General features: G+C 42.9%; 1 protein-coding gene across 3 annotated transcripts; it reads right to left on the bottom strand.

Moving 5' to 3' along the window:
* Window positions 1-121: 121 nt before the first annotated feature.
* CMTM7 (CKLF like MARVEL transmembrane domain containing 7) lies at window positions 122-27,836 on the bottom strand. Of its 3 annotated transcripts, none has more exons than XR_003073563.3 (5): window positions 27,651-27,836; window positions 7,569-7,742; window positions 4,312-4,410; window positions 3,352-3,464; window positions 122-2,889 (listed from the first exon to the last, which is right to left on the bottom strand). XR_003073563.3 is itself a non-coding variant. In NM_001397323.1 (5 exons), the coding sequence occupies exons 2-5, from the start codon at window positions 7,656-7,658 to the stop codon at window positions 2,876-2,878; spliced, it is 285 nt and encodes a 94-aa protein (NP_001384252.1). In that variant the 5' UTR covers window positions 7,659-7,742; window positions 27,286-27,836; the 3' UTR covers window positions 122-2,875. The 3 variants fall into 3 exon arrangements, 2 of the variants coding, with proteins under 2 accessions (NP_001384252.1, NP_001007895.1); NM_001397323.1 differs by lacking the exon at window positions 3,352-3,464 and adding an exon at window positions 3,235-3,316 and having other exon boundaries at window positions 27,286-27,836; NM_001007894.2 differs by lacking the exon at window positions 3,352-3,464 and adding an exon at window positions 3,235-3,316.

The following is a 27,836-nucleotide window of genomic DNA, read 5'->3' as shown; positions in this document are numbered from 1 at the left end:
ATCTTTCATCCTCCAGGATACTTTCTGATGCTCCCCAGACACAAAATCACTGCACTGGTAAAGGAAAAAAAAAATGGAGCCATGTAACAACCCAATTACCAAAGCCATTACATCATCCAAATAGCGAATATACATAGTTTATTTTTAAAACAGCTGGAATCTCATATTTGACAAAGTCAAAGACAGATGGAGCTTTCAGAACCAGGCTGATACTGAAGGAAAGTTAAAACGCTTTTGCTGGCATAGGTACAGCAGTGAGGTGCCAAAGTCCCTGTCAGACAGAGCTGTCATTCAAAGTTCTGCTAGTAGGTTTTGATATCACCAAAAGCTGTGCTTTATTCTGGTAGACATGTTTCACAAGAATTTGGAAGAAGTGAGGAAGCTACATCAGCATAGATGTCAGCTTTCCAGCCTGAAAGCATCCTGCTTTAAGAGCTTCTGGTAGGTCTATGAACCCAGCAGTGTCACAACAGCAAAAGCTACAGGCATATCTTAGGCCTGTTGATAGGCACAAAACCCAGAAGGGAGCTTTATGTCTCTTGATCCAGTGTAAACAAGTGCAGCAAAACAAATTCTTTGAGTGATCAGACTGTGTTATCCAGAAATCCTTTGGTGGTTGGACTGCAGGAAATTCCCCGTAAAGGTTCCCCCCCCCCAGCTCCACATGGTAGCAAGTGACAGAGTCAAGTGGGAGGCTGAAAAAAAAGACAAAGAGATGAACATGCAGTGCAAGGAGGGGGGGCAAGGTTCCATCAGAGCGTGGAAACAGCCTCTTCTTCACCACAAGCTCAGCCTCTAGCCCGGCCTTAGCAGATGCTTCTCCCCATTGCCACCACAGCTCTGTGCGCTCAGCTGCATTCATGCCGTGTGCAGCTGAGCACTTGTTTTCCTTTGGATTGCCAAGATGGGTCAAAGCCTGTGGGAGGTGCCTAACACCTGTCCGAGCAGTGTTCTCAAGAGGCAACGGTGCTACCATCAGAAACAGCACTTTCCTATTCTCCCAAGGGAAAGAGGAGATTGTTTCCTTAAATACCTACCATGTCAATCCAAACTCAGGGTGCTGATTTCCAAAAATGTGGCTCAGTCAGTCTTGGCAGGAGAACCAGTGAACAAGCACACTTAGTGCCAAAAAATAAAATCATATGTATATCATAATCCTCTGCAGTCTTTTCAATCAAAGTAAATAGATTTATTTGAATAACCTTTTGTATTCATGTTGAAGCAGTTTATCTTGGAGTGAATACAGGTTTCTTGATCCACAAGACGTAGAATTCTGTGCATTCAAATTATTTCCTGCTCTGTGTTGTTTTAAGTCACTTAAGGAAAGAAAAGCAATAAGAATCACAGAAACAATGCACCACGAGAAGGGAGATTCCTGCCTTTCCAGGTTATCTGCTCAGTTATTTTCACTTTCTCAAGATATTTAGAACTTTAGTAGTTGGCTCGTTTCTCTTGGCAAAGAGTGAAGATAAAAAAAACCAATGCAGAGACCCATGCATAACAAATAGCAATGCATGTTGACGTGCTATGGGGCACAGAAACACTTCTCAAAAGCCAATCATTAAATTAATTAGCAGTATCTATGCAGAATTTAAGACAAGTAGAAAAATGAACAGCAGGCCAGAAAATGCTTCTTTCCTCCAGTCTGGACCTGGTAAAATATATAAATCCTAATTTATTTTATTATTATTTGCCAAAACCCACTGCACTGTCCTACAATTGTCCTCGCAGAAAAGGCCAGCTTACAAATGCAAGTTCTGCTTCACAAGACATGAAAGGGAAGAGCACCAAGGAAGAGGACTTGAGCTTCACTTTTTTTTCTGCAGAGAGTTTCCAGCTCACCAGAAATATACTGCAAAAGGTCAGAAAGATAGAGATGCCAAGAAAATAGCAGCATTGTCTCCGTCTCAAAGTTACAAACAGCTTCACAACAATATCAGGTTGGAAAAACCTCTGTCCAGGCTCTGAAAACATGGATCCCAGCATAGGCAGAAGGGGCAAGCCACATGTAAGAGAAAGAAAGAAGCACGTTGCACTATTTGCGATGGGCTTTCCATAATCACTATTAGATTCCAAAGAGAATAATATTTAGGAAATGCACAGAAATTTCCTACAGAACAAGTCTTCAAAATGTCCATTCCACCAACAGGTATTTATGAACAGGAAAGAAAGATCCCGCAAACCATTAAAGCTTATTCTTGAGTATGTATTTCCAGTATTAGGCTGAGAGAATTTTTTAATAATAATTTTTGATTGATCTGATTTCATTGTATACTGCCAGGGCTAGAAGGGAGTATTTGCAATGATTTATACAAGTTGCAGTTCATAATTTTTGATGAGGACTGAGCTGCTGTTGGAAAAATCCCATGGTTCTGAACTTGGGTCAGCTTATCCATTCACAAATCAGTTTATAACAGTTCCTTTTTTGAAAAACCAGCCTTGGAAGTTAAGAATCAGGTAGAAAATTGCAGTATTTCCCTTCTGTAAACAGATGGAGGAAATCAGAAGCATTTTTTCCATCCCTTTGAAAAGAGAACCAAACAACTCTCCAAATGAGTTTTAAAGGCACTTACTGCAAATAGCTGGAAATGACTGCAGCCCAGCTTGAGAAACAGAAGCAGCATTTCTCTGTAAAGCTCGGAAAAAAAATGGTTCTCCATTATACGCTTCTTCTGGGGGAAAGTAAACTTATTCGGGTGGGAGCAACAAAAAAACTTTGGTTCATATCATTGTTTTGCATAGGACTTCAAGTAGATCTTCAAAAGCCACTGACTGTCCAGACTAATAACAAAATACCCACACTCTTTCATCAGTGATGGACGGTCCTCTTTGGTATAGTATTTTGTAAGGCAGACATCTTGCTGAGATGAAGGAGTCATACAGCTGCATCTTAGAAAAGGAAGACAGTGTCACTTGCACCACCACAAACAAATGAATTTACTTGATTAAAGAACACACAGGAAACCTTGTTTTGGTGGGAGGGCAGGGGGGTGTGGAAGATGAGACAGCACCAATACTTGCTAGAGGCAAGTTATTTTGCTCCACTAGTTAGCTGTTAAAACTTGTCAGTAGCTGTGACACGTGCTGACCAAAGTGTAGAATTACTGCTTTGTGAGTAATATTGTGTAACAAGGAATAGGCCGTTAATAAATCCTTCCAGGCAGATACTGCCATAGGATAATATAAATATTCATTCTGAGAAGCTTTTTGGCAGGCACTAAGCATGATACTTACTTGTTGACTGCGTGATGCAAGAAACCTTGTAGGATGACCATATGCTTAAAACACAAAGGACTGTAGCTAGGAATCCAAACGTCTGAATGAAAAAACAGACAAACCACAAATACTTACCATTAGATGACACATAATCCATGAATGTATGGACTCCTGTATATTCAGCTATGTATTTTATGATGTTAACAGACCAAAAATGAAGTTATATTTTACTCCATTCTGCCAACATTCTAAAAAAAAAAAAGTTACCATAGTATAATAGCAGCCGATGTCTTGTCAATCCAATGACTGAAAGACAGACTGAAAATAGTATAGAGTAGGGAGAAAAAGCTGGACAGCTACACAGTGTCCCACCTGCTAGACTTCTCATTAGGACACTGCATCAAAGAAAAGACTTTTTATGACACCTCTGATTTCTGCCCTTTTGGCAAACCCCATTCAGACAAGTCTTCATTTGTCATCTGCCCGATAAGTAAGTCAAGCGTGTCTCCTACTCCGTCTGCATCTACAAATAATCACTGGGACCAAGCTTGTGAAAGCAACTCTTTGTTATAGTGGTATTGCATTTTAAGTCCTGTTGCCTCCACACTCAAAATTCATGTCTCTGAAGAACACTCCAGCCAACAGAGACAGAGTACATCATCCAATACACAGGCCCAGGATGACAAAAGGTTTTAGCTCAGGAGAAATAATCTGAAACAGGACTCTCTATTCAGGTGCAGAAGGTGGCAAATGCAGAAGACAAGGGTGAAATGCTAACTTGCAGTTGTTACAACAGCCATTTGTCTAACCTAAATTGTCTTAATTCTTCCCAGAAACACATTTGTCTTTATGTGTTAAAGCTAGAGCCTTTGGTTTCAACACATACTCATTTTAGTGGTGAGACTGGAGTCTCACAAAACCTTTTTGTTGGTGTTATGATATGAAACATTCACTGAAATGAGATAGAAGACAGTATACCAATCAAGAAACAAGCAAGGCAAGTCTGTAAGAAACCAAAGTGACGAGCAATAGATTTCTTGCACTCAAATTACATTGCAATAAAAAAAGAATCAAGACTAATAAACAAGACCTTACCGCTCCAGCCACTAGTCCAGAAAAATTGTAACTCTTCGATGCTGCTACAATTGATGCAATGAGAAGCAGAATTGTACCAATTAAATAATGGAGAAATTCCTGTAAAGACAAGCATAGGTTGCTTCAGAAGGGAAACTTATCAGAAAAACATTTCAGTATCCATCAGAATCAGAACAAATTGGCAGAGGTTACTCAAAGTCTGTGGACAGTAACACCAGTCAAAAGGGAAAAAAAAATTAAAAACAATTAAAAAGAAAAACATAAGAAAAAACTGACAAGTTTCTGTTCAAAAGGGAAGGACCAATCTGCAGGTCTACTAAATGTCACTGGAATAAAATCTACTTAGTGGGCATGGACTCAATCTTTTTCATTCAGCATGGTACAATATGGAGGGAGAAACATTTATCTTTACTGTATTAAGAATGTAATTTGCTGAAAGACACTGTTCTGAGGAAAGGAAGAAGCCTTGGAGGCACACTTCTCTAGCCTACATACATGAAATAGCAATGAGTAGCAGAGGAAATGCAAGTGCTTCTACTTCTAATCAGAAAGTAAGCTGGATTTACTAACAACTTCCTTACATCAACCAAGCCTAGAAACAGGAGAGAAACCACAAAAAGAACAACTATGCAAACATTCGTAAGCAACATCATGTTCCAGAAAAGCAGCTCAAGTCTTGCAGCTTAATAATCCAGTAAATCAAACATGATGAAACAACTTCTTTTTTTTTTTTTTTTCTGAGAACACCGAGGCACTGCGTTCTAGATTTTCTCTGGTGTGACAAATATCAGTCTAGGAGTCACAGTATGCAGGAGTCATCTGTGGATTTGTGTTTTGAATCCTCATGAAGGTTACATCAAGCAATACGAGTGTCTGCAGAACATGGGTTGTTTCCTTTGTGTGGTGGGGTATGCTGGTGGGATATGTGCTTACTGACTTTGTACTGCACTACCAGCAGGAGCCACACAAATACCACATGTAAGGGAGACAGAAGATTCCTTCTCAAGTCAAAACGGAGAGTATACAGTCCCAAAAGCAAACTGTTCAAGGAAATTCCAGAAGAGAAACAGTCTGTCATACCATACCACAGTTACCCTCTGCTCAGATGTTTAAACAACTGAGGAGGATCCTTGCTGTAAAGCAGGTTCTCAGACTACAACTTACTTTCCCCTTGTAACCTTGTTTCAGGTGATCAAGATCATAACCCCTGTTTTTGCTAGAACAAAGTATTTCTTTTATGAGTCTCCTTGGGTTAGTCCACAACGCAGCAGGCAAATTAGGTATGCTGTTTCTTTCTTAGAGACATCTATTACAGCAATGTACACTGCCTACTACTTTAATGGAACCAAAGGGCTGGAGACAAGTTGTAAGTGAATTATCAAAGGCCGGGTTACATAGAGAATGAACCCCTGGCAGGACCAGGACAGTGCCATTCTGGAAAAATGCTTTTGCAGCTTTAAAAGTTGTCATTACAGAACAAACTCTTGAACCACCACAGCTCTACTAATTGTAAGGCACACCTCTGATTGCAATGTAGGGATCTTGCCAGGAAACTCAGCCAAACACTAATCCTTGTTTCCCAAAGTCTCTTACAGGCTTTTCTATTCTGTTCCAAAGATACTTAAATATCTGACCGAAAAGGAGGTGGTTGTAAAATCAGGGCATCACAGAATATCTCGAGTCAGGTCCAACCCCTGGCTTCACACAGGTCCACCCAAAACCCAAACCCAATGTCTGAGAGCGCTGTCCAAACACTCCCTGAACTCCAGCACACAGGGCTGTGCCCACTGCCCTCTGGCGCAGACCCTGCCCCTAACTTCCAACCTGACTCTGCCCTGACACAGCTCCATTCTCTTGTGTCTTGTCGCTGTCACTCAGCGCTGCCCCTCTGCTTCCTGTGAGGAACCGCAGCCGCCATGAGGCCTCCCCTCAGCTTCTCTGCTCTGCGCTGAGCAAACACAGGGACCTCAGCCACCCCTCACACACCTTGCCCTCTGGACCCTTCTCCATCTTTGTAGCCCTTCTTTGAACACAAACAGCAATGTATAAGCATCCCATCCCATTAAAGCTATCTGAAACTAAACAGCCACAAACTGCAGTGCCTTAAATTCATCAGTGCGCCGTGGAATATTTTGAAATGAACAAACATATAAGAAAAACAAAACACACTGAATGAAAAGGTCAAAATGGCTGAGTTCTGTTATAACAATTCATGCATTAAATATTGCTTTACAAAACTCATTCCCTTTCCCACATTTGTATTATCTCTAGATAAAGACAGAAGTACTTCCTAGAAACAAATAATAGAGGTACATATTTTAAAAAGTGTTGCAAGTCTAACTATAGTCTGCATTTGAAAAGAATTTACTTTTTTTCTCTGTTTAGAAGTGGCTGGAGGGATAAACTGTTATCTCACCTCTGTAAACTATTTACATAGCTTCCATTAAAAGCTGTTCAAACACTGCTTGAATTTCAAAACTTCCTCTACATTTCTCTGTTTGGCTTTCCTCACCCGTTTAGTTCTTTCTCTATGGGATTAACAGGTGACTGTGCATCCAAGAGAGGTGCTGTCAGAGGTTACTAAAATCTGTGATCCCACACCAGGACAGATGACTTTTCTGTTAGCTGACCTAATCAAAGCTGTTGAGGAAGTTCAGGTCTCTCATTTTCTGTGGTGCTTGTTAGTTCTCTGCTAGGATATAAGAGATGGATGTACAGGGGAAAAGGTGGAATGAGGTAGGATATCCTGCAGGAAGTTCCTAGTGAAGGCCAGGCTATGAGCAGTCAGGCTGAGGATCCTATCTCTTGCTGTTGTTTTGAGCTACCTACAGCCATACCAAAAAGAGTCACATTTGACTTAAATAGCACACATAGTCTTTATTTTCAGACAGGATGTATTACATGAATTCTAATGTAATGAATCGGTACTTTAGCAAATGTGTAGCTATTATAAATGACCAGTTAGGGCCCATCTGTTGACACCTTTTTCCAGTTGTCTCAGCATAACACTATTGCCTTCACTGGAGTAAACCTGGATTTATATCTGTGTAAAGGAGAGAAAGGAGAGCAGGATCTGATCCAAGTCAGCTAAAAGAATTACAGCATCTTCTGAACTGAATATTAGTAACAAAAGCAGCAAAGGGATTTGTACATGAAAGAGAGCCTATCAACATGTGACAACACAAGAAAATGAACCACGCAATCCAGATATCAACCCATTAGAAAAGCAAAAAATGCAGGCCATCTGACAGACTTACCGCAAGTGGCCAGCTGACACAAGTGAGTGTCCTGTAGATTCTCAAAATGTGGATAATGTAGAAGAACAAAATCATAACGAAGTCGCACATGGTAACAATCTGAAAGTAGCTGTATGCACTGTAATCTGTCCACTGAGAATTATTTACACTGATGAATCCAACCAGCAATGAGATCTGAAAGACAAAAGGCACATAAAATGTTTTTAGAGCGGTGCTCAGAGGCCTATGAAGACAACTTCAAACACAACAATATGTCATTTAGAAATAGAAGACCATCATCCAGAGTAAACTGGGCGGTCCCAACAAAATGGAGGACAAAGTAACAGGCACAAAAATGTTCAAAGCTGAGAAAGAGCCAGCTGCTAGAAAGAAAGCAAGGGTCCCAGGCAGCCTGTGGGATCCAAACCGAAGAAGTGTCTATTACAAAACAAGAGGCCTCAAACAGAGAACAAGTGCTGAATGCCTGGGGTTGCAGCAGCAACTGAAGGACCTAAACCCCATGGAATTTCAGAAGGACAGGGACAGCTCACTGCAGCTGAAATCACTGAATGCTGTAGAAATGAACACATCTTCAGTTCTGTTTGGTGGATGCTGGCTGTAATTGAGATAACAATTTCACCCCTCTTCTTCTATCACCAGCGCGGTAGAAGTTTCAGTAGACTACAAGGTGGTACTGTAGGAAATGATGTAATCATGTCAAGAAACCTTTCAAAAGTTTTACCACGTTAACAGTGTCACATAAAACCACAACTGCTGTTACTTGTAGGCTTGCAAAGGACCTGCCTAGCCTGGGTGATTAAAAAAAAATCTACCCAGGATACAGTCAAATATTTTATTATTACAGGGTTTGGTAACATGCACTTTCAGCCACTGTAATTTTCAGTTCACCCAAAGCCAGACAGGAACAGTAATGATTCACACTTTAAAAGTTTCTTCATGACATAAAAAAAGAAAAAAGCTTCCTGAGGAAGCCTGCACTTCAGTACTGCATGTACAATCATCCTTCAAGCTCCTAACCAACTCCATCCATTATCATTTAATTAAAATTAAAAGGAAAAAAATCCAACACCCAAACAACGTAGTTCAGTTTCTTCCTGCAAAGGGGCCAATTCACTGTCACAACATGATGTGGTGGTTTGGATAGAGTTTGGTCAAAATAACAATTTACTGCAAAGTTCTGACATGTATATAGAGCTTTCGGTTGCACCTGGGGGCGTGTCTGTTTAGCCTGTCCACCTATGCGGGTGGAATTGGGTCACACATATAGCAGGAAGAATCTCAGCTATGTTGTTTGGGTGTTGGATTGTTTGTTTTTTTTTTTCCTACATATACCTTTCAAAATGCACGATACAGGTCAGTCCCTGCCTCCCCAACTAGTTTCTGCTCTCTAGTTTGGGAGTTCAACACTGTGGCATCATCCCGTCTGTTCGGTACTTCTCTCTGCACCATGCCTGTTCTCTGCCTCCCAACCCAGGTCTCACAGCTGAGCCACTGGGTAATCCTAAATGCACAAAGTCTTGTATTTTATGTATGGTGGAGATTTCAGAGATGCTACATTTCATAGAAGATGATGAAAAAATGCTCTCCACAATTCAGCATTTCCTACCTTTTGGCCAAGTTCTTGAATTTTGAGATCATTTTAATGATCTTCCCCAAGTAGGGAGAAAAAGGGAGTAACTAGGGCTGCAAGGGAAATGATGGGAAGCAGGAGCCAGGCTGGCTCAGGCTGACATCTCAGCTCTCTGACTCTTAACATCAGCTGAGCTGAGACACCTGACTGAGCTGCTGGATAACCTGAACCATCAGGTGGAGATTAGCAGGTCATTTACCATATCATCTAAGAGATCATGTGCAGTGATACAAGACACTCTCCTAATAATTCAGTAAGATGAAAATCATATTCAGTGAAATTTAATTCTGAAGACTCAACAACAAAGTCACAGCAAGTGCTGAATCCTGCTCTTGGTTCAAGATGGGATGAGGACAATGCTTGTCTAAACACCAAAGGCTAAAAGGAGTCTCCCTTAATTCAGGTGCTTCTACAATGACAGGTCTTCAGTTTTTACACTTTACAAACCAAAAAGGGAGAGCCAGTTCACAGAAATGTTGAATCTCCCTATTAGCTCATTTCACACTTGAACCATGTCCTTTAGTACCTTTTTTTACTGTATACAGAGGGTGAGAAGGACTGGGGACCTGAAATATAGCTACCATCCAAATAAGCAGCACTGGTAAACCTTACTTACTTTAAACATCACCATATCTAGTTCTTAAGCTTCATAAGTTGAAAGCATGGGAAGAAATAACTATGGGGAAGATGTATTTCTTTCAAATATTTCCTTTCTTATAATAAATTTCCCAGCACAAGATTTACACACAAATTCTCAAGAGGGTTCTCTCATCAGAGGCACATAATGCTGTTTCACAGGACAGGCACAAATGGGACAGGATCAAGAACTTTATATAATGCTATACAATGCTTACCACACAACACTGCCCATATGGCTGGTAGGTACAGAGTTAAAAAAAAATCACCCATTAAAAAAAAAAAAAGAATAGTACCCAATGTAGCAAATAGAGCCACGGAATTTTATCTTGCCTTTTAAAAGTGACAAATACCAAAGTTTCTTCACCAAGTATCAGAATTTATCATGATATACCATGATACAGGCAATGATTCTATCTCACTTTTTTTCTCTGTAATTTCTGCTTCCAGAAAACGTGGGAGTGAGTGGTAAAATGATTAATATGGAGCTGTCTGAGATACAGTTTAATATATACCTCAGAAGTCAGTTTGTGGCACAGATCACATATAGATGAATAAATATATATGGAGAGGGAAATGAATGGCAAAGTGATCAAATGTTATGAGCATTCTTTATGCACCTGAGCTCAGGGGAACAGGTTAATACACCTTGAAAATAAAACCTAGAGGCACAAAAAATTGAGAGCGCTGCCATTTCCATTTCAATATAATCTTTCAGATTGTGAAAGCAGCAGACTTGGACCCCCAGCCAGCAGGCCAGTCACACCAGAAGTACGAGTCAAATGTTGGTCAGTCTTACTGGAAAACTTCAATGCAGTACACAAATTGTAAGCAGGCTTCAGACCTGCATTACATGATGGATGAGAGATGTGTTGCAGGACATTACTGATACGTTTTCTGGTTTCTGAAAAGCAACACAAAGAACATGTGCATCAATCAACTTCAAGGGAGGATTCTGGGGTTTAAGTTAAGCTCCATATTTGTTCTGTTTCACAAAAGTTGGTTAGCTTAAACTAATCCGCTTCTTGACTTTCCATTGAACAAATATTATAGGTGAGTCATTAAGACTTCAGGAACACTGGGATATTTCAGCAACCATCTCTCAGTGAAGCCAACATGAGCTAAAGGCAGTCAGCAACTGCCAGAAGGCACTTAACACTTTACCAGAGAGAACAGACACTACACAAGAAAGATAGTAAGAGTCTACATTCTCTTCTCTATTTTGAGATGGGGAAAAGTCAACCATCTCCTCTGCAACGTGCCTGTGGAAAATGCTAGCCCTTGAATAGCAGTGACATAAGCTTTCAAGTCTAAACACCACTCTGGCTTGAAGTGAGAACAGCTCTACCAAAAATTAAACACTTTGCTTTTGCCTAATACAGTCTTCCTTCAAAAGCCAACCCACGTCCCCTAAAAAAGGATGAATGAGCACAGATTTTCAGTGTGTGTTAATGGGAAGTTGGACACAGTTTGGGAGATCTGACCCTCAGATCAGGGACCAGGGTTTATGCCACTGCTGCCTTTACTCAGTGAGGGCAAGGCTTAAGACCTGTTCTACTCTCTGCTGTGGCTTCACTGGCTGAATGTGCAGCATGCCAATCAGACATACCTAGGGCTGACAGGAAAGAGAGGAGCTGCGGCAACATGCTTGTTTTAACCATGCAGGAAATGAAAGGCGTGATCCAGTTATGTGTTGTGTGCCTGTAGCAAAAATCACCAAATGACTGAGGCTGGAAGGGATCTCTAGAGGTCATCTGGTCCGATCTCCTGCTCCAGCAAGGACATTCAAAGCAGGCTGCCCAGGACTGTGCTCTTTCAAGATTCTGAATATCTCAAAGGATGGAGACACAACACCTGTGTCTACATCTGATCATCCTCACATTTAAAAAAATCAAGTTTCAGGCTTTTTTTTTGTGCTCATTCTTGTTCAGATTGACTTCCTTGCATGCATTGCCTCTTGTCACATCACTGAACACTACTGAGGGGAGTCTGGCTTATCTTCACTTCATCCCTTCGAGTTATTAATCACATTGATAAGATTCCCTGATCCCTCTCTCCTCCAAGCTGAACAGTCCCAACTCTGTCTTTTCTCACATGAAGGATGCTCCAGTCCCTTCACCATCTTTGTAGCCCTTTGCTAGACTCTTTTCAGTATCTCCATGTCACTCTTGTACTGGGAAGCCTGGAACTGCACACAGTACTCAAGTGCTCAGCAGAGGAAAGGATCATCTCCTCTAACCACTGGCAACACTTCTCCTAACACAGTTGTTGGTCATTTTTGCTGCAAAGGTGCATTGCTGGCTCATGGTCAGCTTGTCCACCAGGACTCCCAGTCCCTATTGGCAAAGCTGCTTTCCAGTCAGCCAGCCTCCAGCCTACACTGGTGCCTGGGGTTATAACTCCCCAGACACAGGACTCATTCATTACACTTAGTAAAAAAAACCTAAATAAATACAAAAACTAAGGAAAATGTGTTCTGAGACATCAATCGTAGAATCACAGAATGGTTTAGGTTGGAAGAGACCTTTAGGATCATCTAGTTAAAGATCCCTTGCTACAGGGGAGACCAAGTTGCTCAAATCCCCATCCAGCCTGGCCTGAATGCTTCCAGGGAGGGGGCATTCACAACTTCACTGGGCAACCTGTTCCAGTGTTGCACCACCCTCACAGTAAATAATTTATTCCTGCTATCTAGTCAAAATCTACCCTCTCCCACTTTAAAACCATTTTACCTTGTCCTGTCGCTACCTGCCCTTCTAAAACGTCCCTCCCCAGCTTTCCTCTAGGCTCCTTTCAGGTACTGGAAGGCTGCTATATGGTCTCCTCGGAGCCTCCTCTTCTCCAGGCTGAAAAGCCCCAGCTCCTTCAGTGTGTGCTCACAGGGGAGGTGCTGCAGCCCTCTGATCATCTTCATGACCAGTGCCTCTGGACACACTCCAGCAGCTCCATGTCCTTATTGTGTTGGGGGCCTCAGAACTGGACACAGTACTCCAGGTGGGGTCTCAGGAGAGCAGAATAGAGGGGCAGAATCACCTCCCTTGACCTGTTGGTCACCCTTCTCTTGATGCAATCCAGGATATGGTTGGCCTTCAGGGCTGCAAGCGCACATTGCCAGTTCATGCTGAGTCTTTTGTCAGTCGACACTCCCAAACCCTTCTCTTCAGGTTTGAATTCTACCTAACGCCCTGCACTTGCCCTTGGCTGTCTGTAGTCCTACAGATGCAATTACTTCACAGAAAAAGCTTGGCTTCACAGGAGTGGGATGGATACGACACTTGGGACTGAGCAAGCCAGTAGCACAACCCTCAGCCTTTCTGATCTCTAGATACTCCTGTGAGAATCTGTAGCTTCCACGGGCACTCAGTGCTGCTGCCTGTCATGCTCCCAGTCACTGTGAAACTGCCCAAGAACAGTGGGCAGGACTAATAGGTTGGACTCATCTGCACAAATACAAACAAATGTGTCAGACAGCAAAGATAGAATCTGGACCAATCTTACATGTCCAAAACAACTTACAAGAGAATCACCTGCTCCAATGACAGGGCAGGCGTAACACAAGAAGTTACAGATAATGCTTTCCTCCTTAGTGCCCCTGAGGGTAGCGAAGGAACCATAGAAGAAGAAAGGACCTTTTTTGCCCTCCATACCCAATATGCTGGCTGGCTCAACTAAGCATTTTCTGATCATGTGGTAGAAGGCTGTAGTTTATCTGACCACAGAACAATTTCATAACCCAAGAATAAACCTGTGCAAGTGCTTTGTACAATCTTTTTCTACTGTCCCACTTTAATGGATGTAATAAATAAAGCTCTGACTTTATTACCAATACTTAATTCTTTTGTAACATTTGGAGAGAACTAAATTTTCTTCAGACAGAGCTACCTGCACAAATATAAATCCAGCATGATCTCCAATATTGGCAACACGCTATAAAGGAAAGCTTAATGTTCTGAGCATTAGAGACACAATTCCACAGACAAACACTGACAGAAGATAGGAGGAATTGAATGTCAGTGCCTCTTGAGTTCCAATCTCAGTTTTGTAACCTCATTATTGTTTAGATTTGAGTAAACTACGTAATTTTCTGCTTCAACTCCTCCATTCACCAAATAAGGGCTAATAGAATAGAATAGCTCAGTTGGAAGGAACATTGAAAGACCATCAAGTCCTACTGTCTGACCACTTCAGGCTAAACAAAGGTTAAAGCATGTTACTGAGGGCATTGTCCAAATGCTTCTTGAGCACTGATAGGCACGGGCACCAACCACCTCTGCAGGAAGCCTCTTCAGTGTTTGACCACCCTCATGGTATAGAACTTTTTTCTAACATCCAGCCTAAACCTTCCCTGGTGCAGCTTTATGCCATTCCTAAAGACTTTTGTGCTAAAGTTCTTCGCCTTCTGAACACTTTAGACATATAAAATGAGGCAAAAATGTTGAACGCAGCAAATAAACAGTCAAGACGCTTATGACCCTAGGTCAAGATGACTGTTGTCATTTATAGTGTAAATGAGAATAGATGCCCACAAAACCCAAAATGGAGCAGCAACAGCAATAACAACAAACAAAACTAAACAAATAAAAATTCCACCAATAGATTGATGGAATAGATAAGTGTGAATTAATAACATATGAAAAAAATCCTAAAAAATCCAAAGGGGGGGTCAGGGAACAAGTAAAAGAGTAGGAAAAGATTGGTCTTTTGGGGTTGCTTTTGGGTTGATTCATTGCCATTACTCCACACAATTAATAAAAATGAGTATCCTAGTTTATTGTAAAATAGTAAGTAGTGTCTGTTTCCTGACTACTGTCATCTGAAATCTGGGAATAAACACACTAACTCCAATGTGGTTTTGGTAAGCAGGCACTCTTTATTTACACGGTTGGATGCCTGAGAGGTTATCTCCACCCTAACCATGCATACCTTGCACAAAAGACCTTCAGCTCATATACATTACTTGTGTTATATACGCAAAGGTTTCCCCTGGGCAGTACATACATGCTCAATAATCCCCTCCAAAAACATTAACATAGGGTCCTGCCTCCTTGCACATTCTCGGTGATTTTGGGTGGCGGTCTCAAGACTGTCAGAGAATGAAATAAGCAGTTGTCTTCTTCATGACCGCAGATTGCCCTCCTCTTCCTTTTTCAAGTTGGCAGTTTTCCCTAGCTCGTTTGCAATGATGACCATCTCCTTGTATCTTAGCCCCCTGTTTTTCTAACCTAGTAATAAGGAAGTCCTTGTAGGGTGATATACTGGGGAAGGCATGCACACTGACCTAGATAACAATTATATACTGGGCTCCATGAGTAGATAAAGGATGTTCTGCTTAGCATCAAGTATGTTTTGCTTAGCATCACGCAATTAACGCAAGTGTGTTTTGCTTAGTATCAGACAATTAAGACAAGTGTGTTTTGCTTAACATCAGCTAGTTTTGTGAAAGCAAGTATTATTCAATTAAGGATATCACTATCACTTACTTACACTAACCTCTAATATCATGTGTTGCAAAGAAAACACCCAAAATACATCCCAAATAGTCTCCTGTTTTCTAACTGGAAACATAAGCTGCAAAGTTCAGGCCCACTATTCGTCCTCTTGACTGTTCCTGACTGTTCTCTCCCATGCACTATCACTGGCCTATATCCAGCTGTTCTTTCACTACTCTGACAATGTCTGTGGAGTAAGGGTTACCTTTTCCCACTGTGTCTGCACAGCACCCAGTACAGTGATGGTGCACTGGGTCTGGCTGGGAAGGAGTTAACTTCCTTCGCAGTAGCTGACATGGTGCTGTGCTTTGCCTTTGTGGTTAGAAAAGCGTTGACATCGCATCAGTGTTTTGCCTATTGCTGAGCAGTGCTTACACAGTGGCAAGGCTTTCTCTTTGCATTACACAAAGCAAGTAGGCCAGGTGGGGGCAAGAGGTTGGCAGGGGACATGGCCAAGCCAGCTGCCCCAGGTGACCCCAAGGATATTCCAGGCCATGTGATGCAGTGCTCAGCAACACGCTTAGAGCAAGAAGGATGAGGCTCTAAGAAGGAAGAGGTTCGTGGCTATTGCCTCTGCCTTACCAAACAACAATTATGAGTGCTGAGAGCCTGCTCTCCAGGAAGTCACAGGGCATCTTCCTGTCAAGGGGGAGTAGGTGAACAAATTCCTCTTTTTGCTTTGCTTTCACACGCAGCTTTTGCTTTCCTTATGAAACTGCATTTCTATCTTCTCTCCACCCCGGAGGAAAAGGGAGCACATGAGAGCCAGCGTTGGTGTCCAGCTGTTGGCCATGGTCAGCCTACCACATTGGTTGTCCAGGCCTGGGACTTCCAGCTGCTGCTGTACTACCAACAGTGGTACTAAAAAACCTTAATTCTTGCAAGTCTCAAGATCATATCCTGAACTGGTAGGTTGAAACTGCTGTCTTACTATGTGACCTTTAGCTATGGATAATAATTTTCTTTTTTATATAGAAAATAAGATGTGAAATGCCAGCTAAACTGCTGGGAAGAAAGATAAGGTAGATAGGAAGCAAATCCGCACCGAGATAACCAGTTCTAGAGAAACACTGTAACACTTATCTCACAGATTTTGAGTAATACCATGACACATACATTGACACATATAATCTACCCATCACTACATTATCTTTCCATTTATTTTACTATGCGATATAAAATCACTTCCTTGCTTTTCTCTGCATATCTTCTTTTCTTTCTAGGCTATACTCCCTTCCGCTCTGCTCTCCCATAAGAAGTTTTTTTAATTCCATGGGTTTTTTCCTTCTTTTTTTCTTATTATTCCTCTTTCTTCTTCGCTCCCTACATGATACTCTGTACTTCCTCTCTTCTGTATCTCATTCTTTCCAAAGAATCCAAATTTCCCTCCATGCATCTTGAAAACACAGTATTTCCCTCTTTTAATATACCCTAGCTATCTTCTCCATGCTCTTGCATCAGGACATGCATTGCAATTAGGTAAGTAAAAACTATTTCCAGAGGGGTGTAGTTTGATGTATTTAAGCCAAAGCTGTCGATGCCAAAAGCAATTCCTCACCTTTCTACTCAGCCACTTTGTGTAGCACCAGCACAGAGTATCGTAAGGTCAAAGAAAACTGAAGAACTGACACAGCAACACAAGGATTCTGCCTGTGCTTATGTCTTCCCCTGTGTATGAATTGTTTTTCCAGCTGTTATCTGTTCTATAATTAGCACAGGAACGCAACAATGGTGCCAGTGCAAGAGGAAAGGTGACAGAGGGAATGGTACAAGCAGTTGGGAGGAGAAACAAGGATATTCCTTCCAGGTAGCAGTGCCAGCCAAGGTGCACACGAAACTAGAAGCCTCAGAAGCCCACTAACCAAAGTGCCATTTACTAAGCAGGTGTACAGGCAAATGAGACACAGTCTCAGAGCACAGTTCAGGGGAAAGAGGTCAGGGAAGAGGACTCAGTGTGCTACTACATCTGTACCAACGCTGTAGGCAGCAGCTCTGGTTTACCACCCCCCAGCGTGTAGTTGATAGTGTGTGAAATATCAGAAAGTGCTTTTCTTTTCCATCCTTCTTTGGAAAGGAATTTCATTCTCTAGAAGACAGAAATGGCCTTTTTTTTCCCCCCCCATCTTCCCTTGAATACTATAAACAGCAGTGAAAGGAGACTTCTCCATTGCACTTGGTGGAGCACTGGTGAACCACTGTACTGCTTCAACGCTCCCTCCTCCTTAACCTAATTCCTCCTCTCTTAAAACGTACCCAAGTTTTGTGCAAGCAACTGTACAGAAGCTGTCTGTCTTCAGATTTGGAGTAAGGGACAGTGGTGACTCACATCAAGTTTTATTACAGCCTTTTTTAAAAAGCAATATCATAAGAGCTAAATGCTTCTTTTATTTGAATGAAAAAAAAAAAGTCAAAGCTTTCAGCCTGTGACACCAGTCAAAATAGAATGTGGAATTTTCCATCCTAAGCGTGCCAATGAGGACAGCCACATCCTGTTTAGGTGTCCCACACAGAGAAGCGCTGTCACCGACTGCAGCTGTACTACCACATTTTGTATACTTATGAATGTTACACCACAACACAGTGAAGCAACATCTATATTATTAATTACATATTTCTGGACAGAATCGAGCAGTTTTTTGAACAGCTTCCCAAAGCAGTAAGATAGACAAAGCTCAGGTCAAGGTCACAAGCATAATTCATGCAAGACCAGTTCAGCTAATTTAAGCAACAAAGCAGGCTGATGCTGTAACCTAAATCATCTTCTTCTAAAGGAAATGTGAGGTCTAACAGCCAAGCACACACTAAAAAGATTCAAAAAAGGAAAAAATGATAAAGAACCCAGTCCAGCTAAAACCTCCCTAATGACAGATGACATCAGCAATCTTCAAGTGCATGGATCTGTGAAGCAGTCAGTCTTTGGTTGCACAGCAATCTGTCAGCCCCTGCGTCTAGGCAGATTTCCTCTTGTCTGGCTGGTTTGCTAAAATAAGGAGGCTGCCTGGCCTCTGATAAGTGACTTCTCTTGTACGCTGCCATCTACAGCTACTTACTGAAGATATGAATGGTGGGAGGGGGAGAAGAAGGCAAAATAAGATTATTTGATCCTCTAAGACTCAGATAAGAGGACAAGCCTAAGTATGAGGGAAGCAGCATTCTTCATTTATTAATAAGTTATTTATCTGCTCTGGCACAGGCCCCGGGGATAGCAAAGGATGTGAGGTAATCAGAGAACCAGCATGTGAATGACATTATTAAAGAGCCCTTGTTGCAGGATGGTAGCCACGATTACTAAAAGCAATCCTCTGTAACGACCAGCTAAGTCATGCCTACTGCAGAGCACAGTGCAAGTGACACATCAGTCCCACCACTGTCACCTTAGGCAGCCCTCTGCCTCACACCTCAAAGGTGCCCGCATCACCACACCATGCTGCACTGAAAGACACCATGCAGGACTGTGTATCATTAGCTGAAAGCTGAGAGCTTCACTGCTCTATGGCAAAGGACAAGCCAGATTCTCATCTAGCAGTGAATTAATCTAAAAGAGCAAAGTAATTTTGTTAACAAGAGGCTTGAAACTTTATTTCTTTTCTCTCTAAACCAATACTAAAAGATTTACGATCTGCTTTGTTTTATAAATCAAATTCAGCTTAAAACACTCCACCTGCAAAATCATTATCAGCAAGGTTTTCCAATCTATGAAAAAACATACATACAAATCTCCTACTACTGCAGCAGTATGTGAAGTCATAATTGAGTAACAGTACACAGGTGCCATATTCAGGTCACAAACAATTCCCAAAACACATAAAGCTCATTGCAAAAGATTATTAATAGCACAGCTGACTTTTAACATCTCTGCAAATGATATGGCCAGAATTCTAAATACAGCCATTGTTCTAGCAGGATTTTAACTCTGGGAAAGGCAACTGCTTTCCTCCTAGCTCTCAAAGAGGTCTTATGCCTTTCTAGGCACCTGCAAATCCTAGAGCTGCTGTTCTGGACAAAGCCAGAAGACGTGAACAAGTCACTTGTCCATCTATTAATAAGATGTTACTCCTTGTGCCTGCAACAGCCCCAGCGGAACAGCCACCCACTCCAGCAGTCTCTCCCAGCTCACCTGCATTACTTCCTCTCAGCCTGCCAAGAAGAAATACTCAGGGGAGGAGAAAGGTACCTCTGAAACCACCATTCTGAACCATTCTCAGTGTACACTGAGTCGTACTGTTTGCCCTTTAGACAGCTAATGAAGTCCCATATTATAAGCAATACACAACGTAGGAAGAGTTTAATCCACACTTGTGAGCTAGAGAGCTCCTGTACCTAAAGGTCATGGCTGTCTAAAAATGCATGCAGCAATCATGCATGGCAGTACCACCTACAGAGGAGCCCACACTGGCTGGCCAGCCAAGCCTGGCTCAGATTGTCTGTCTGCATGAAGTCCAATGTACATCTTCGTGGTTAACAAACACCCCCCCACACTCTGCACAGCGAACTGCAAAGCCTCCTACTTCACCTGGGTTTCCAGTACATATGTAGCAGGGCACACCTATTTTAAGCTCAAATGGGAACATATAACACAAAAGCAGCACGTCGTGGCAACCAACTTCCTCCTGGTCTATCAAACCAGGCGCACAAGAAATAAAAAGCACATGCAGTCTCATCTTCCTGAAAGCTGTTACTGAGATGAAGAGCACCCTGCAAACTGCTCAGGAAAGACTCGGTGCCCATGCCTGTAACCCTCAGCAAGCAATTTGTTCATCCCTCTCCTTACGGATGCTGCTCACAACGCAACTCGTTCTCATTGTCTGAGGCATTTATTGCTTGGCTGAGTCGAATCTTCAGTTAGCACCTGCCATCTCTTTTCCCAGCCCCAGAGAATACCACACTGACATCTGGCAATCGCACAGAGAGCTGTTAAAAAGCCCATATCTGTCATCTTCAGCAAAGGCTTTGTGAGCCATGGCAACAGAGCCTTAAGCAAGGTCTCCTCAAACAAGAGGAGACTTAACATCACCGAAGCCTACGTTGTTAGCTGTGCTGGTACGTCATATTTTTTTATATCAGGAAAAAAAAAAACAGGCGGATGTTCCCCAAAATACTAACGTCGTGACAATTTCCACATCAATCAGCATTATCACAACCCAGCTGATGGATTAGACAGGGCCTTAGCACATAGAAGAACGACTGCTTCTAAGTGCACGCACTCTGTGCTTGGCGAGGCGTCGGAGAAGTAAAGGGTGATGAGACAGTAGATGAGATTCCCCAGTGGTACCACTGCCCGGTAGGTCACACAAACACTCGGGGGTGGCACTGCCCTTGATGCTAGGAAGCCACGCTCAAGCTATCTACAAAAGACTCAATCAGCCAGCAGGTGACAAACAGCAGCTGGGGACTGGGTTTTTCCCTTGCAGATGAGAGGCCTCTTCAAGTGGCCTTCCCAGTTCTGGGTGAATGTGATTACAGACTTACAGTGCAGCATCCAAAGCCTTTCTACAGTTCTGCAGTTGCTGCTGATCATCTCAGGTTAACGCACTCTTTCCCTCCCAGCTGTCAGCATTTGTTTTGCGAACTCAGAAATGGTATTGAAATAAAACCAAACAACATCCCAAGAAAATTCCTCTTGAAGCAGCTTCTCAATCTTGTCATTGTCACACTTCCATTTTCCTTGTGTCAAGCTATGAGCAGAAGCCCTAAGTACAAGAACAGCAGATCAATTTGCTATGGCTTTGAAGGCTGCAGCCACCTGGCTTGGGCCAGGCAGACATTCTTGTACTTGCCATTGTATTCATCAAATTCCCAGCATTGCAGCACAGAAAATCTTTTCAGCTGTAATGATTCTTTTGGAATTTGAGTTATGCAGAACAGAGGAAGCACGCAGGTGTGTGGAAGAAAATCACAGCAATTTCAAGGTTTGATCTCTGCATAGAGAGAGCGGCAATTTCTGGCTGCTGTATACTTTACATCTCACCGCAAAAGAAGAGGACAAGCCCACAGTGCACGTGATGTGACAGCCGTGCAAAGGAGAGGCTCAGCCACAGGACTCAGAGAATGCCCTACAAGTACACCCAAGGGAGGGGAGCGGAGGAAACACTTACTCATAGTAGCCAAACACTGTCTGGCTTTGGGGCCGATACCACTTTGTCCAGGCAATGTAGAGCTGTTACCTAACATGGTGGTGGTGAGGCACACTGCCCTCGCTGAGGTATGTCCACGGCTTCCCTGATCACAGTGAGACACGTGGATTGTTCCAGGGCCATAGGTGCAGGATCTGCTCAACAAGGGAATTTTCAACATTTTTATGCTCTGAGCTATTAAAGACCACATTTGCACAGAACTGAACCCCTGGTTTTCATTTCCCTGCAGCAGGAGAAGCGGTTGTCCAAAGGAACACTGTCTCCAAAGAGAGAGGTGAGGGGATATGGCACATTAGCACTTCTTAGGGAAGTCACAGAGCAATAAGAATCCATGCTTTTCACATCTAACAACCCACGGACACCATGTGCACCTGATAGAGATTTCAAAACTCTACTGCAAATCTAACTTCCTGTGAAACACATGTGCCAGAAAACCACTGCCAATACTTCACTCTGCTCTTTCAAGCATGCCAAACACATCTCAGGAGATGTGGTAAATTTCTAGGCTTCACTTCCTGTTTTTTTTCTGGTTTCAGAAAATGTACTTACTAGACCTTGTTCAGCCACAGCTACACAAAGAGCACTACATGCCATGAAGGTATTACAACAAATCCTAATGGGGGGGCCAAGTGAGCAAGGCATGATAGCTCCAATTCCGTACTTGCAGGTAGCCTCTTCTGGAAAGAAAGAAAGCATTCACTGACACGTTTGGAACAGAGATTCTCTAATATTTAAAAACAGCAATATACTGGACTTAGGTTTTTAGCCTTCTCGAGCAGTTCAAGCATCAGAAAATTCACTTGTTTCTTTCTTTCTTTTTTTTTCTGAAAAAACATAGAAGTTGAACAATTAGACAGAGAGTAACCCAGTAATTAAACCTTTCCCTAACAACAACAACAAACAGGAAAGGACTAAACCCTTAGCTTGTGGCTTGAAGCATGTGGAACCAATTGATGCTTATGCAGCTCCTGCCCTTCTATCCCAGACACTGGCTGCTCCTGACAATACTCTCTGCCGCTGCACTGTTCCCTCAAATCTCTTATGAAAGAAGAAAAGCGAAGGAGAGTTGAAGTAAAGCTACATCAGTTCCCTGGTTTGGCATATTGCACAACCTTGTAAACAGCTGCATTGTTGCAGCTGAGAATGGCAGCACAGAGGGAAAATTCCTTCCACTGCCGTTGCCTCTGAAGTTTTGACCCATCAAATAAAACCGTGTCAGCCTACCACCAAGCACTACTTAGCACACAGGGAACATGCTGTCTGCTCCCAGCTCATATGCAAATACCTGGGCAGAAATTGTATGGCCACCCCGAACAGAGGAATGGAAAAAGTACGCCTGGCCAAGCCAGCCTGTTGCGGTGATCTCAGAGTGTAAATTCCCAGACCTATGGGTTTTAATTACGAGGCTTGGGCATTCCTCACTCAAATGCTCTTGTTTACTTTTGAGCCACCTATGACATAGACAAACTTCTATCTCTATGGCCGGTATGCCAAGCGAGGTCCCTTCACTGCAACATCTAGCAGAACGGCAGTGAGCACCTACAATACACGTGTCTGACCTTGGCCTGAGAATAATAACTTTGCTGCTAAAATTAAAAATTAAAACCAATTCCTCATTCTTTAGCCAGTAATTTGTCACACAGTTGCAGGCTGAGCACAGCCACACATTTTCAAAGTGCTTTTCCTCATTTATTACTTTATCTACTACTTCATCGAGTGTCTCCAATAAGACCGTTTGTGTAATACATCAGGACATCACTGTTAGCTACAACAGCATCCTTTTTCCTGTTTTCTGTTCTCAGCTGGGATGAAGAGACAAGCAGAACACAGATCTGTTTGAGTGTAAGCTTGGCAGGTCAGCATCTGGCAACTTTCAGCCAAGCCCGTTACTTCTGACCACTGTTTTCCTTTGGAAGAACTACGGACAGAGTAGCTGGGGGAGAAAGTTGAAAATACAGCCTATGTAGGAGAAAAGTTCACAATTTCAGCATCTCTTCAAGTATCTCCTGACTAAACAGTCTTACTACTACACAAGCAAAGTCATACATCACCAACACACTGCTGCAGAGAACTAGATCATTTACTTCCATCAGCTCCATAGACAAAAGAAGTTTTGGGCTCAAGTTAAAAGACTGGAATGACCGGAGAGCTACTCCAACAGCATTTGCTTTTGTGCATTTCCTTGTTCTATATCAGTGCTTTTGACTGGCAGTTTGTCTCTTCCACCAAGAGATTTTGCTTTCTTTTCATATTTTAACCTCTTCTGAATGCAGCTCCCCAGTAAGTTTGGCTGATACCATCCCACACGTTTAGAAGTTGATCTTGGCTCTAACAATCTAGCTACCAACATTTTTCTTGGCGTTCAGCTTTAGACGTATTAAGATACCCTTGAACACCACTATTCAACTGTATGTTTGTATAGAATCATCCAGAGAAGTTTCAGCAAACTTCAGTGTTGCTCAGAGGCTGCCTGGTGGGCCATTCAGATATCAAGTATGCAACTGCTTTTGTCAACACTTGGGAAAGGAAATATTTACTCAGCAGAAGAGCTTTAACTCTCGCCTTAGCAACTTTAACAAGTTAAAAACAATGCTGTTGCACTGGATTTATTCTATTTTCCCCAGCTTTGAGAAGATTTCTTCTTTTTGTGTCTGGTGAAACCGCTCTTTCCTGATTCAGATTGAATAAGATGGTTCTTAGCTTAAAACACTGTATACTATGGCTGTGATTGCTGTACCAGAACCACTGTCTGCTCGGTAACGATGGCATTGTTGTGGGGACATCCAGCCTCAGTCTGGACTGTGCTCACAGTTACGTTGGCCCATCTTGAAGGAGGGGCAGAGAGGCCACGGGTCACCGCCATTCCTCTCAGGATCCAGAAGCAAGGAACAGTCTTGGAATGGTTTGAGAAGTCCGAGACCTACAGAAGTACATACTGTGCTGTGATGTCTCTTCGTGCACACAAGAGCTCCAAACAGTCTCCGAGGGCACAGGAGACCTCAAAAGGTTTCCTGGTACCCTTTGACTGAGAACTACCCGAGCTGAGTACCCAGAAAGTCCTGCAATAAAATAAGCCAGCAGTAGCACGAACACAGAACAAACAGGCTTCAAACAAACCAGCACAGTCAGTGGGGTGTACTGAAAAGTGCCATACGTGGCAATTCAGCTGAGCTGGCTTCATTTCAAATTCAGCCCTTGTGGTCGCCCTGCACTTGGTGAGCACGCTGCTGCTCTAGAGCCACAGCACGATCCTCCATGTAACACCTTCAGTACAAAAGATAATGGCAAAACCGCAAACACAGACACGAACAAAAGAAGGAGCAAAAGGAAGAGCAATATTCAAGCTAAACCAGTTGAAGTCAGATGCTGAAGATACATCATAACTTCTTGTTAAAAACACAGTATCAATTCAGGCTGGATTTTGAAAATGGGGTCCCCATTAACATTATTGATGCTCATACATGAAAAACAGCTGTCAAACTGCCTTACTGCTCTGTAAAGTGCACAAGTAACCAACTATTTTTCTCCTCCACTGTATTTTCAAAATATCTATATAGAGCATTCCTTGCATATTAGAAAGTCAGGAACCCCAGTGCATAAATTGCATTACCTTCTCAAAGCTGTAATTATGCAAAATAAAGGAATGTACATTGGCTCACAGGCACGAAACATGTTTTTTACTTCCTAATTTCAGTCCATACAAGACGCTACAGCCAACACGAGCTTTCAAATCACCCAGAAGAATTCAAAGGGAAAGAATTGGTAACATGGAGTCAGTAATGATCAGATTCCTTGACAAGCTCCTCATCTTGCACGAGATTGCTGAATGTTAAGGCTTGTGTGAAGATCCTTCTCACAGAAGAAAACCCGTGACATTATCTTCTGTTTCCTTGGTACAATTACCCTAGCACACTGATGCTATCTATTAGAATAATTTCATGTACACAATCAAATTATTTATGCTAATGTTGGGGCTTGCAAACAGCCCTTAGCGTTACTATAAATGAAGGAATAAAAATGTTTGCTTCTTCTTGTCTCTCATTCCATTTACTTCTTGGCAAAGGGGATTGAGGACGAAGGAGAAAAGAGATGCAGTAGTCCTCCCTCTTCACAACCAGGACCATTCAGAAGCCCAGTACTCTATGAAGCACGCTGTATGTCTATCTGAAAACAACTTACCTTTGTCCTCCTTGTCAGCATAACCGTTTCTCCTTCATAAGAAGCCTGCAGTCCCACCATCCCCACTAACATTAATCCAGGAACTTCTACAGTTTTTATCACAGAGAATTCTGATCAAACACAGATATTGCCAACACCGGAAGAACTGCATGCTAATAAAAGCAGATCCATAGATATAGTGAAAATAATCTCTGAGAAAAGATGAATTTTAGACAAATGTTGAGGAGTTGATCTAAAACTAGCTTGCCCTGCTCAATTCTAACACTGCAGCACAAGTACTTTGTTTTCTTTGGAAACTGAGAAGCATACATTACCAAGATAACATATTAGAAGAGTTTAATCTGCCCAAAGCTCCTTGGATGGCTGAAGCAGTTTCTACTGATGTTATTTATAAGCAAGCTGGAATACAGAAAAATGTAAGAGGGTAAAGTTGGAAGAATGCACATGGGAACTTGTCAAATCAGCACAGAAAGCCACTAGCTTAAATTCTAATGATATTGATATTGAACAGCATTCATAAAATATCATTTCATGTAAAATATGTTAAATATTACACTATTACATACACTTACATACATTTACATACGTTACATTAAAGTATGTAAAGTATGTAAAGCACACATTCCACTCTTTCCGTGCACACCAAAACTGAAATTTCAGCACAAATGCACGCGCATGTGACAGCTTTAAGAGTAACATGTAGGAAGTGTAGTGAAGACACATCAGGATGGACAGCAGAGAGTGCTAGGTCCTTCTAGTCCATAAAAGGAATCGTTCTTTCCACAGTGGTGGAAACGAGAAGATAAGTGGGCTTCTAGCTAGTCAGCAAAGCACAAGTTTACAGTTTTAGGTCACCGGCAATGGAGATGTGCATTCAAAAGAGCATCAATTTATCACCTGGAAAGATACTCCAGATCCTCATGATGGTTTGGGAACAACCCAAGAGAATGCAGCAGACAGCTGTTGGCACAACTACTGAGCTGAACTCACAGTGAGGGACAACTGCAGTACAAATGCTCAGCAGCTGCAGGTAGCCGTGTCCAGTGTCATCAATCACATCCCTCATTGGAACTTTAGCATCTGACACTACTGCACCGTAACTTAAAATGATTTGTAACTTTTAATTTCTGTCTAGGACTCTGATTACAAATAATTTATACGGCAGCAAAAAAGGAGTGGATAAATAAATGCAGGGAAGGAAAAAAAAAGAAAAAAGATGGCAGTGGGAGATATCAAACACCACAGGAATATCTCCAGCATGGAAACCTGCTGAGCTGCAAGGTTTTGCAAGATGAGAATATACGTGAGGAGGCATCGCTACACGTGTCGCCCATGACCTCCCCTGGGCACCCATCATTACTCAGTGCCGTACAGGAACTCAGCTCACAAATCACTCCACAGACTAAGAACCGCGTGCCACGGAAACGACTAAAGAGCTTCTCTATCTTTGACCTCTCCACACCTGGATGGAGCAAAGGTTCGAACTGAAGCACCGGCTGTGAGCCCGGCAGCGATCCCGGCAGTGCTCCGTTATGGCTTTCCCCCCCAGTTCCTGCTATTTGGTGATACCTCACTGCTCCTGGCCCAGGAGTTCACCCCAACCCCGGCCTCGCAGGCGGCCCTCGGCCTCGTCTGCTCCCAAAACTTACCACAGCTAACGGACCGCTGATGCGCAACACCTGATGCCTTCACGCTGCTGTGCCAAAATTATGATTAATAACAAAGAGTTGTCAATGCTCATCATTACCACTGGCTTCGGGTATCCCAGCAGCACAGTGCAGCACTCCACACAAGCAGCGTTCCCCCAGGCTGACACACATTTGTCTCCAGCAGTGAAGGAAAAGCGGAGGCTGCTTCTGACGGGAGTTCGCACTTGGTGTTGTGAGGGAAACCGGGCTCCCTCCTCCTCCCGCCAACTGCGAGGGCTTCAGAGCAAAAACCGCTGTTTCCCGCCGCCCCGGAGGAGCGGCGGGCCGAGGGTCCCAAGGCCACCCGCCCCTGCCCGGCTTCGTACCATCTGGGCCACCTTCAGCATGCCGGAGCACGAGCGGAAATAGGCGCCGTCCACCAGCTCCGCGTCCGAGCCCGCTGAGGAGGCGGCGGCCGACGGCGGCGCGGCGGGCCCCGCGCTGCTCACCCCGGTGCGGATCACTCGCGCCCCGTGAGACATGGCTCTGTCCTGCTGCTCCGCTGCTCTGCT

The sequence above is a fragment of the Gallus gallus genome, chromosome 2 (genome assembly GCF_016699485.2).
Source record: "Gallus gallus isolate bGalGal1 chromosome 2, bGalGal1.mat.broiler.GRCg7b, whole genome shotgun sequence".
NCBI classification, from domain to species: Eukaryota; Metazoa; Chordata; class Aves; order Galliformes; family Phasianidae; genus Gallus; species Gallus gallus.
The sequence above is the reverse complement of the archived record's forward strand: the minus strand, read 5'-3'. Positions and strand labels throughout refer to the sequence as shown.